The sequence below is a fragment of the Oncorhynchus gorbuscha genome, linkage group LG06 (assembly GCF_021184085.1).
Source record: "Oncorhynchus gorbuscha isolate QuinsamMale2020 ecotype Even-year linkage group LG06, OgorEven_v1.0, whole genome shotgun sequence".
NCBI classification, from domain to species: Eukaryota; Metazoa; Chordata; class Actinopteri; order Salmoniformes; family Salmonidae; genus Oncorhynchus; species Oncorhynchus gorbuscha.
In genome coordinates, this window is record NC_060178.1 from 61,587,639 (window position 1) to 61,599,681 (window position 12,043).

General features: G+C 44.6%; 1 protein-coding gene across 2 annotated transcripts in view; it reads left to right on the forward strand.

Moving 5' to 3' along the window:
* LOC124038196 (PH and SEC7 domain-containing protein 1-like) overlaps positions 1-12,043 on the forward strand; it is a 54,726-nt gene that overhangs the window by 13,603 nt on the left and 29,080 nt on the right. The window contains exon 5 of one of the 2 annotated variants that reach the window (XM_046353741.1): positions 68-529. In XM_046353741.1, coding sequence (XP_046209697.1) covers positions 68-529 — 462 coding nt within the window. Of the gene's footprint in view, positions 1-67; positions 530-7,623; positions 8,301-12,043 lie in introns of those variants that run through there. The other variant, XM_046353742.1, reaches the window with a different exon arrangement.

Genomic DNA, 12,043 nt, shown 5'->3' on the forward strand with positions numbered 1-12,043 from the left:
AGACACAAATATAGTAGATATATACCTCATGTGTTCCTAATACATTCTACATGGTGTCTTCCTGTAGTTGTCCCCTGGACCACATATCGGATGCCCAGTCAACCCTGAAGTCCTCCATCTCAGTGACTAGCCCTCGCAGGACCTCAGTGGATAGCCTGGACTCCTTCAGCCGCCACTTCGAAAGGATCATGGAGTCTCACCGAGCCAAGGGCACCTCCTACAGCAGCCTGGACAGCGTTGACCTCTTGACCTCCAGCGGCCCACCCATATTCACTTTTGACCTGCCCACCCTCACCCCTAAGATCCAAAGCCAAATTTGTGAGAGTGCTCGTCATATTATCGAGCTGAGTTTTGCCCCCCTGGCCCATCCAGAGCTCCCCAGTGTGTCTGACCCCACATGCTCTGAGAACACCCTGGTCCCCACAGGAAAGGGGCTCAGCAGCACCTCTGAGCAGGATTATATGTCAGGAGGGAAGTCCCGGTTGGAGAAAGACTGCTTGCGAACTAACTTAGGCTTGCCTTTCATCAGGTGAGTGACAGACAAACGTGGACAGTGGACATCTTAAGGTCTGCTTCATTTAGACCCTTTTGTATCAGCTTCTCTGCAGTGTCCGTGCAGGAGAAAGTGGTCGCACGCGCACACACACACGCACACACAGCTGCACTCACAACATTTTAACAATCTCTAAAGGATCGTTTAGCTGTGACATCTCTTGAGTGCATTTTTGTGTTTGTTTGCCATTGTCCGCAGGGGCGTGTGCTGGTGATGGTGGCAACACATTTTGTTATATGAAGATCCTATTATAAGATATAGGATCATATTATGCAGTTTCATAATGATAAACTGCTTATGCTGCATTGGTAATACATCTCTTTACTGCTGCTAGACGACCACTGTCACTAAAATCTCATGCCATTGTTGTCCCTGGAATGGCTGTTCCCAATTACTTTGATTACATTTAGATGTTTAGGGCCTATAATCTAAACATGTGTGACTGGCATATATTTGGTCTGGCATTTCCAATATTGACAGACAGTGTCTGCTTTGCATACAGCTGTTTTGATCAGAATATGACTGATCTGACCAAATTAACTGTGTAGACATACACTACATGACCAAATGGAGTTGGTCCCCCCTTTGCTGCTATAACAGCCTTCACTCTTCTGGGAAGGCTTTTCACTAGATGTTGGAAAATTGCTGCGGGGACTTGCTTCCATTCAACCACAAGTATTAGTGAGGTCGGGCACTGATGTTGGGTGATTAGGCCTGGCTCGCGGTCGACGTTCCAGTTCATTCCAAAGGTGTCCGATGGGGTTGAGGTCAGGGCTCTGTACAGGCCAGTCAAGTTCTTCCACACTGATCTCGACAAACCATTTCTGTGTGGACCTCGCATTTTGCACGGGGGCATTGTCATGCTTCCACAAAGTTGGAAGCACAGAATCGTGTAGATTGTCATTGTATGCTGTAGCGTTAAGATTTCTCTTCACTGGAACTAAGGGGTGTAGCCCGACCCATGAAAAACAGTCCTAGAACATTAATCGTCCTCCACCAAACTTTACAGTTGGCACTATGCATTGGGGCAGGTATTGTTCTCCTGGCATCCGCCAAACCCAGATTCGTCTGTTGGACTGCCAGATGGTGAAGCGTGATTCATCACTCCAGAGAAGGCTTTTCCATTGCTCCAGACTCCAATGGCGGCAAGCTTTACACCACTCCAGCCGACGCTTGCCGATCTTAGGCTTGTGTGTGGCTGCTCTGTCATTGAAACCCATTTCATGACGCTCCCGACGAACAGTTATTAGGCTGACGTCGCTTCCTGAGGCTGTTTGGAACTCGGTAGTGAGTGTTGCAACCGAGGAGTGATGATTTTTACAGGCTTCAGCACTCGTGTGTCCCGTTCTGTGAGCTTGTGTGACCTACCACTTCACGGCTGAGGCGTTGTTGCTCCTAGACGTTTCCACTTCACAATAACAGCACTTACAGTTGATCGGGGCAGCTTTAGCAGAAATTCAACGAACTGACTTGTTGGAAAGTTAACATCCTATTACAGTGCCACATTGAAAGTCACTGAGCTCTTCAGTAAGGCCGTCATACTGACAATGTTTGTCTATGGAGATGACATGGCTGTGTGCTTGATTGTATACACCTGTCAGAAACGGGTGTGGCTGAAATAGCCAAATCAACTAATTTGAAGGGGTGTCCACATACTTTTTTTTTGTGTGAGTATGGTATACTTTATATACCTGTGAAACTCAACCGCAGAAATTCAGTTGTACCACTAGATGAGGCCAGAGAGCCACTGTTTCTTTTGTTGAACGTTTATCCAGAAATTCGTTTTGAGTACCGTACTGTCTGTAACATTCCTGTGATTTGGGCTCAGCGGTATGATACCTCTTTGGTTAAAGTATTGGTGTGGACTTTTGATTGGATGTGTGTGCCTGATGATTTACTTGAAAAGTGAACAAGTGTAATGTATAGTAACTAAATTGGTGTAATTTTCATTGCAAGGTGTAGTGTATCAGTCCCTCCAACCCTGCTAAGAATGGAGTTATTATAACTTTGTTTACGAGACAAATTCTATTAATATGGGCCTGAGAAAATCTAGGTACTCGGGCCCTACTAGTGAAAGTTCATATACAGTATGCATACGTGTACATTATGTAAAACAAATAATGAGTATACCAAACATGAGGCTTCCTAATATTGAGTTGCGCCACCCCGCCCTCCCTTCCACAGGGATGCTGGCCCATGTTGACCCCAATGCTTCCCAGAGTTGTGTCAAGTTGGCTGGATACACACGTGAAACTGTTGAGCGTGAAAAACCCAGCAGCGTTGCAGTTCTTGATACAAGCTGGTGCGCCTGGCACCTACTGCCATGTCCATTTCAAAGGCCCTTAAATATTTTGACTTGCCCATTCACCCTCTGAATGGCATAGACACAATCCATGTCTCAATTGTCTGAAGGCTTAAAAATCCTTCTTTAACTTGTCTCCTTCACTTCATATCAGTGTAGATGAAGAGGATTTAACAATTGGGATCATAACTTTCACCCGGCCAGTCTGTCATGGAAAGAGCAAGTGTTCTTAATGTTTTGTACACTCAGTGTATGTTCTACAGTATGTGTAGACCGACTCATATCCATTGTATCTTCCCATCCAGTTCAAATCTAAATTTAACGGCCACATACACATGGTTAGCAGATGTTATTGCAAGTGTAGTGAAATGCTTATGCTTCTAGATCCGACATTGCAACAGTATCTAACAGGTAATATCTAACAATTCCACAACAAAACCTAATACATACAATCTAGTAAAGGAATGGGATGAGAATATATAAGTATAAAATATATGGATGAGCAGTGACAGAGCGACTAAGATGCAATAGATAGTATAGTATATACATATGAGATGAGTAATGCGAGATGTGTAAACATTCTTAAAGTGGCATTATTTAAGTGACTAGTGATCCATTTATTAAAGTGGCCAATGATATGAAGTCTGTAGGTAGGCAGGCGCCTCTCTGTGCTAGTGGTGGCAGTTTAACAATCTGATGGCCTTGTTTTTAAATCTATCTGTCCCAGCTTTGATGCACCTGTACTGACCTCGCCTTCTCGATGGAAGCGGGGTGAACAGGTTGTGGCTTGGGTGGTTATTGCCCTTGATCATCTTTTTTGCCTCCCTGTGACATTGGGTGTTGTAGGTGTCCTGGAGGGCAAGTAGTTTGCCACCGGTGATGCGTTGTGCAGACCACACCATCTTCTGAGGAGCCCTGCTGTTGTGAACGCTGCAGTTGCCGTACCAGGCTGTGATAGATCCTGACAGGATGCTCTCAATTGTGCACCTGTAAAAGTTCAGAATTATTTTTCAACCTCCTGTGGTTGAAGAGGTGCTGTTGCTCCTTCTTCACTACACTGTCTGGGTGTGTGGACCATTTCAGTTTGTTGGTGATATGTACACCAAGGAACTTTCCACCTTCTCCACTGTTTCCCGTTGGTGTGGATAGGGGGGTCCTCCCTTTGCTGTTTCCTGAAGTCCACAATCATCTCTTTTGCTTTGCTGACATTGAGTGAGAGGTTATTTTCCTGACACCACACTCCGAAGGCCCTAACCTCCTCCCTGTAGTCTGTCTCGTCGTTGTTGTTAATCAAGCCTACCACTGTAGTGTCATCTGCAAACTTGATGATTGAGTTGGAGGCGTGCATGGCCACGCAATCGTGGGTGAACAGAGAGTACAGGAGAGGGCTGAGAACGCAACCTTGTGGGGCCCCAGTGTTGAGGATCAGCAGAGTGGAGATGTTGTTTCCTACCTTCACCACCTGAGGGCGGCCCGTCGGGAAGTCCAGGACCCAGTCGCACAGGGCGGGGTCGAGGCCTAGGGTCTCAAGCTTAATGATGAGTTTGGAGGGTACTATGGTGTTGAATGCTGAGCTGTAGCCAATGAACAGCATTCTTACATGGGCGTTCCTCTTGTCCAGATGGGATAGGGCAGTATGCAGTCTGAAAGGCGATTGCATCGTCTGTGGTCCTATTGGCGCGGTAACGAAATTGGTGTGGGTCTAGGGTAACAGGTAGGGTGAAGGTAATATGATCTTTGACTAGTCTCTCTAAGCATTTCATAATGACAGAAGTGATTGCTACGGGGCGATAGTCATTTACTTCAAATTGTATTAGTCACATGCGCCGAATACAACAGCTGTAGACCTTACAGCGAAAAGCTTACTTAAGAGCCCCTCACCAACAATGCAGTATAAAAAAATATGAGTAAGAATAAGAAATATAAGTAACAGGTTAAAGAGCAGCAGTAAAATAATAATAGCGAGACTAAACTCGGTACCGGTACAGTGTCAATGTGTGGGAGCACCGGTTAGAGTAGCAGCGGTGTAAAACAGGGGGGTCAATGCAAATAGTCTGGGTAGCCATTTGATTTGGGGGTAGAAACTGTTTAGAAGCCTCTTGGACCTAGACTTGGCACTCCGGTACCGCTTGCCGTGCGGTAGCAGAGAGAACAGTCTATGACTAGGGTGGCTGGATTCTTTGACAATTTTTAAAAACCATGTGAAAAAGGTAATTCAAATAACCAAATTCAACCTAGCTAATTTCCGATTTATACGAAATTGTTTGACTACAGAGGTAGCAAAACTGTACTTCAATTCTATGATACTCCCCCACTTAACATACTGCTTGACTAGTTGGGCCCAAGCTTGCTGGTTGAAAATATAACTCTGCAGTGTTGGGTTGTATTGGAGAGAGTCTCAGTCTTAAATCATTTTCCACGCACAGTCTGTGCCTGTATTTAGTTTTCATGCTAGTGAGGGCCGAGAATCCACTCTCACGTAGCTAGGTATTTGGGAAGGGTATCAGGGTCTTAACAGCGCTATTTACCAAGGCAGGATACTCTGAGCACAGCCCGATTCAGCCCGATTTAGAAATCTTTTGTTGAGGCTCTCTTGTTCCGATATCGGGAAGTGGACTGGAGGCAGGGCATGAAAGGGATAACGAATCCAGTTGTTTGTGTCATCTGTTTCAGGTAAGTACGTGTGTAATTGTGCACCCAATTCACTCAGGTGCTTCGCTGTGTTACATTTGACATTGTCATTTTCAAACAAAAAATTAAACAATGATGAAAAGATCTGTGTGTTGTCCTTGTTAATGCAGACAGAGAAGAACTCCAACTTCTTAATCATAGCCTCAATTTTGTCCCGCACGTTGAATATAGTTGTGGAGAGTCCCTGTAATCCTAGATTCAGATCATTCACGCGAGAAAAAACATCACCCATATAGGCCAGTCATGTGAGAAACTTGTCATCATGCAAGCAGTCAGACAAGTGAAAATTATGGTCAGTAAAGAAAACTTTAAGTTCACCTCTCAATTTAAAAAAAACGTGTCAATACTTTGCCCCTTGATAACCAGTATGTTGTAAAAGCATTACATGGTCGCTGCCCATATCATTGCCTAGTGCAGAAAATACACGAGAGTTCAGTAGCCTTGCTTTAACAAAGTAACCATTTTCACTGTAGTGTCCAAAACGTCTTTCAAGCTGTCAGGCATTCCTTTGGCAGCAAGAGCCTCTCGGTGGATGCAGCAATGTACCAAAATGGCGTCGGGAGCAACTGCTTGCACGTGTGTTACCACTCCATTATGTCTCCCTGTCATGGCTTTTTGCGCCATCAGTACAGATACCAACACATCTTGACCACCAAAGTCCATTTGATGTCACAAAGCTGTCCAGTACTTAAAAAAATATCCTCTCCTGTTGTCTTGGTTTCCTGTGGTTTGCAGAAGAGCATGTCTTCCTTAATTGACCCCTCATAAACGTAACGGACATATACCAGGAGCTGTTGACTCATCCAGCTGTAACGCATAGAATTCACTGGCTTGTATGCGAAGCAGTAATTATTTCAAAACATCTGCCATGTCACTGATGCATCATGAAAGTGTTGTTTGATGAAGTCATTGTCTGTATAGTTGTTTTGGCCTTTTCCCCCGGCATTGGCCCAGACATATCTGCGGCAGCAGGAAGAATTAAGCCCTCCACAATAGTATGGGGATTGCCCGTCCTAGCCACTTCGTAGCTCACCATATAAGACGCTTCTAGCTCCTTATTCATGGTATCTGTTGCTTTTATACATGTCTTACTACTCGAAAGTCATCTTAGATCTCGCTCAAAAAACTCATGTGGCTTATTTTTTAAATTGGCATGTTTTGTTTCTAAATGTCTGCGCAAAAGTAATGGTTTCATCGAGTTGTAAGATAGTACTTTTGCACATATAACAAACTAATATAAGTGAACCCCAAATCAATGTAGTTCTCATCATATTTGCGCCTCTTCGATGGTCCAAAGTCCATCTGTTGTTCGGTGCTTTCCCGGGTAAGGGGGCAGTAGCTCTTCGGCTGCATCAGATTCTGTCAGTGTCCATGCTAGCTGGGTTAACAACAAATGTAGAATTACTGATGCTAGCATTGGATGTGCTCGTGGAAGCAGAACAACTTGTGTCGTCGACAGGTGCAGGTGTAGTACTGCCAGTAGAGCTGGTATGTGTCTCTTTGGACACGGGCCTTACTTTTTAAAAACCATTTATCAATTTTCGAGCGAACGGAATGAGCAGCAGCCTTGTTTGGCTACATACAGACCGTTAGTGGAATTCCCGCGAGAGAGAAACGGTTAATGTGATTGGATGTTAATTATTTGACTAGGCTACCTGTATTTGACATTGTTATTTCGCTGAACACGAGATGGTTTAACTTTATTTTTGGCGTCGAAATGACGCTACTCGGGTGAGGGGGAAATGGAAAATATAGATGGACTGTTTTAAAAATGTGAAGATAATTTTTACAAATATTCTTTACATATTTTTTAATTGCGCGTACCCGTGACGGCATTGCGCATACCCCCAGTTTGGGAATACCTGCCGTAGGCTACTTTGATTTAGCTTTCATTCCTACTTGTTTGGCTTTACTGAAACATGTTTTACTTGATTGTTGCTTTAAATCTGATACATGTGTATTTTCTGAGATATAGGAGCTGACTGAGATGTGAAATCAGAAAGTAGGTTAGAAACATAGAAAGGGGGGTCAGTGGGAGAGAGGGAATGTAAGGGGAGACAAAGAGAGGAAGACAAGAGTGAGGGGGTTTGCAGCCATGGAGAGAGGAAATGCATACCTTCTCCAGCAGCGGAAAATAGCCCAGCTGATGAGCGATTCGCAGAGAGAGGCACACACAGACCAATACAGACAGAGAAAGAGGGCAGTGAGAGAGAGAGAGACTGAGACTGACCAAGTGTAACTTTGAGTTCAACAAAGACCCTGCCAAGTTATTACCACATACTGTGTCCACCAGCTTGGATACTTCAAAGTTTGGAACGAGAGAGTTACAGGGAGCTGAAGAGGGAAGCAGATTGAGGGTGAGAGAAAGTGAGAGAGAGATAGAGGCAGACAGGACAGCAGGGGAGGGCAGCAACAGGCTAAAGGCAACAGATTAGGGCGCCAAATAAGGCAGAGAGAGAATCCAGACACAAAGGAGGGGAAATGGAAGAGAATATGTTGTGAAATGCACATTGAAGATCCTGCTTGGCTCAGGCTGAGAGCAGGGCGGTGTCAACGTGTGGCTAGACAGTGGGCAGAGGATCGCTGTGGTCAGTAGATCCGACTGTTGACTGCCAGGGTTACATCACTGCCGAATGCCGTGGTTGGGTGAAAGGGCCGTGGCTCTGGGGACAATATGGCGCATTATTTGCTCTGCTGGGGGGGCGGGGCTTTGGAAGACATGTGCCTGGATGCCCCCTACCCGGCCATATACCGGTGAGTTCCTCACTTCACTGTACTTTACCTCCAATGGTCCGTTTGTCTGTCTGTCTGAGGTGTGTGGACCCAGACAGTGTTAAAGGGATAGTTCGTCCAAATTACAAAATTAGATATTTGTTTCCTTACTCTGTAAGCAGTCTATGGCCAAGATATGACAGCTATCCATGCTTTGGTTTAGTTTGCCTGGCACTGTTTCCAAATACTAACATTTTAGCATTTGTGGCATGTATCCCATTCAAGTCATGGGAGCAATATTAGCATTTTTTGCACATAATAAATAATAATAATAAATAAATAATAAATAATCCTAAAGTATCTAAAAATGATTTTGAAGCTCACTAAAGTCACTTAACAATGATTTGTTATGTGTGAAAAATGCTAACATCTATCCCATGACCGTTAGCATTTGGAAACAGTGCTTGCCAGTGCTAGGGAAACTAAACCAAAGCATGGATTGCTGTCATACCTTCTACGTAAGGAAACCAATGTGTCATTTTGTCATTTGAGTGAACTATCCCTTTAAGGCAGTGTTTCCCAAACTCAGCCACGAATGGTGCATATTTAGTTTTTACCCCTAGCACTACACAGCTGATTTAAAATAATCAACTCATCATCAAGCAAAAAGCAAAACGTGCCGAGTTTGGGAAACTCTGCTTTAAGTTCACAAAGAAAGTGTAGGCTTACTTGAATGGTCCAACGTTATGAATAATTAAGTGTGAAATGATTTTGAACAAGATGGCGCCGACGGAGATGGTCGCTTTGCTTCAACTCCTTAGGAAACTATGTAGTATTTAGTTTTTTTACATTGTTACCCTAGGAAATCTTTAGTCTTATTACATATATCCAATAGTTATTTCCGGCTGTAAGAGCGACGTCAACTTACTAACATTACGACCAGGAATTCGATTTTCCTGAAGCAGATCCTCTGTTTGGACCACCACCCAGGACAATGGATCTAATCCCAGAAGACGACCCAAAACAAGTGCGCCACAGAAGGAGTGGCCTTCTGGTCAGGCTCCGTAGAGGTGCACATCGCCCACTGCTCCCGAGTATACTACTCGCCAATGTCCAGTCTCTTGACAACAAGGTAGACAAAATTCGAGCAAGGGTTCCCTTCGAGAGACGTCAGAGATTGTAACATTCTCTGTTTTATGGAAACATGGCTCTCACGGGATATGTTGTTGGAATCAGTTCAGTCACCGGGCTTCTCCATGCATCGCACCGACAGAGATAAACATCTCTCTGGGAAGAGGAAGGGCGGGGGTGTATGCTTCATGATTAACGACTCATGGTGTAATCATAACAACATAAAGGAACTCAAGTCCTTCTGCTCACCCGAACTAGAATTCCTCACAATCAAATGCCGGCAATATTACCTTCCAAGAGAATTCTCGTCAGTTGTCGTCACAGCTGTGTTCATTCCCCCTCAAGCAGACACCAAGATGGCCCTAAAGGAACTTCACTGGACTCTATGTAAACTGGAAACCATATATCCCGAGGCTGCATTTATTGTAGCTGGGGATTTAAACAAAGCAAATTTGAGAGGCTACCTAAATTCTATCAGCATATTAATTGCACTACGCGCGGGGGGTAATACACTCGACCACTGCTACTCTAACTTCCGCGATGCATACAAAGCCCTCCCCCGCCCTCCCTTAGGAAAAAATCCGACCACGACGCCATCTTGCTCCTACCGTCTTATAGGCAGAAAATCGGGTGTACCAGTGACTAGAAACGTTCAACACTGGTCTGACCAATCGGAATCCACGCTTCAAGATTGTTTGATCACGAGGACTGGGATATGTTCCCGGTCAGCCTCAGTGAATAACATTGACATATACGCTGACTCTGTGAGTGAATTTATAAGGAAATGCATTGGAGCTGTTGTTCCCACTGTGACTATTAAAACCTACCCTAACCAGAAACCGTGGATGGATGGCCGCATTTGTGTAAAACTGAAAGTGCGAACCACCGCATTTAATTATGGAAAGAGGTCTGTGAATATGCCTGAATGTAAACAGTGTAGTTACTCCCTCCGCAAGGCAATCAAACAAGCAAAATGACAGTACAGGGACAAAGTGGAGTCGCAATTCAACGGCTCAGTCACGAGACGTATGTGGCAGGGTCTACAGGAAATCACCGACTACAAAAAGAACCAGCCATGTCACTGACGCCGTCGACAAGCTAAACACCTTCTTTGCCCGCTTTGAGAATAGTTCAGTGCCATCGTCGCGGCCCGCTAACAAGAACTGCGGCCTCCTTCTCTGTGGCCGAAGTGAGTGAAACATTTAAAATTGTTAACCCTCGCTAGGCTGCTGGCCCAGAAGGCATCCCTAGCCACGTCCTCAGAGCATGCGCAGACCAGCTGGCTGGTGTGTTTACGGGCAAAGGTAACTGAACTAAATGACTACGTCCCCGTAGCACTCGCTTCTGTCATCATGAAGTGCTTTGAGAGACTAGTCAAGTGTCATATCACCTCCACCTTACCAGCCAGCCATGACCCACTTCAGTTTGCATACCGCCCCAACAGGTCCACAGACGATGCAATCGCCATCACACTGCATACTGCCCTATCCCATCTTGACAAAAATAATACCTACAGTTGAAGTTGGAAGTTTACATACGCCTTAGCCAAATACATTTAAACTAAATTTCTGACATTTAATCTTGGTAAAAATTCCCTGTCTTAAGTCAGTTAGGATCACCACTTTATTTTAAGAATGTGAATGTCAGACTAATAGTAGAAAATTATTTATTTCAGCTTTGATTTCTTTCATCACATTCCCAGTGGGTCAGAAGTTTACATGCACTCAATTAGTATTTGGTAGCATTGCCTTTAAATTGTTTAACTTGGGTGAATTTTGGCCCATTCCTCCTGACAGATCTGGTGTAACTGAGTCAGGTTTGTAGGCCTCCTTGCTCGCACACACTTTTTCAGTCCTGCCCTCAAATGTTCTATAGGAGTAGGGTCAGGGCTTTGTGATGGGCCACCCCAATACCTTGACTTAGTTGTCCTTAAACCATTTTACCACAACTTTGGAAGTATGCTTGGGGTCATTGTCCATTTGGAAGACCCGTTTGCGACCAAGCTTTAACTTCCCAACTGTTGTCTTGAGATGTTGCTTCAATATATCCACATAATTTTCCTACCTCATGATGCCATCTATTTTGTGAAGTGCACCAGTCCCTCCTGCAGCAAAGCATCCCCACAACATGATGCTGCCACCCCCGTGCTTCACGGTTAGGATGGTGTACTTCGGCTCGCAAGTCTCCGCCTTTTTCCTCCAAACATAATGGTCATTATGGCCAAACAGTTCTATTTTTGTTTCACCAGACCAAAGGACATTTCTCAAAGAAGTACGATCTTTGTCAGCATGTGCAGTTGCAAACCATAGTCTGGCTTTTTTATGGCGGTTTTGGAGCAGTGGCTTCTTCCTTGCAGAGCAGCCTTTCAGGTTATGTCGATATAGGACTCGTTTTACTGTAGATATAGATACATTTGTACCTGTTTCTTCCAGCATCTTCACAAGGTCCATTGCTGTCGTTCTGGAATTGATTTGCACTTTTCGCACCAAAGTACGTTCATCTCTTGGAGACTGAACTAATCTCCTTCCTGAGCGGTATGACTGCTCTGTGGTCCAATGGTGTTTATACTTGCGTACTATTGTTTGTACAGATGAACGTGGTTCCTTCAGCCGTTTGGAAATGGCTCCCAAGGATGAACCAGACATGTGGAAGTC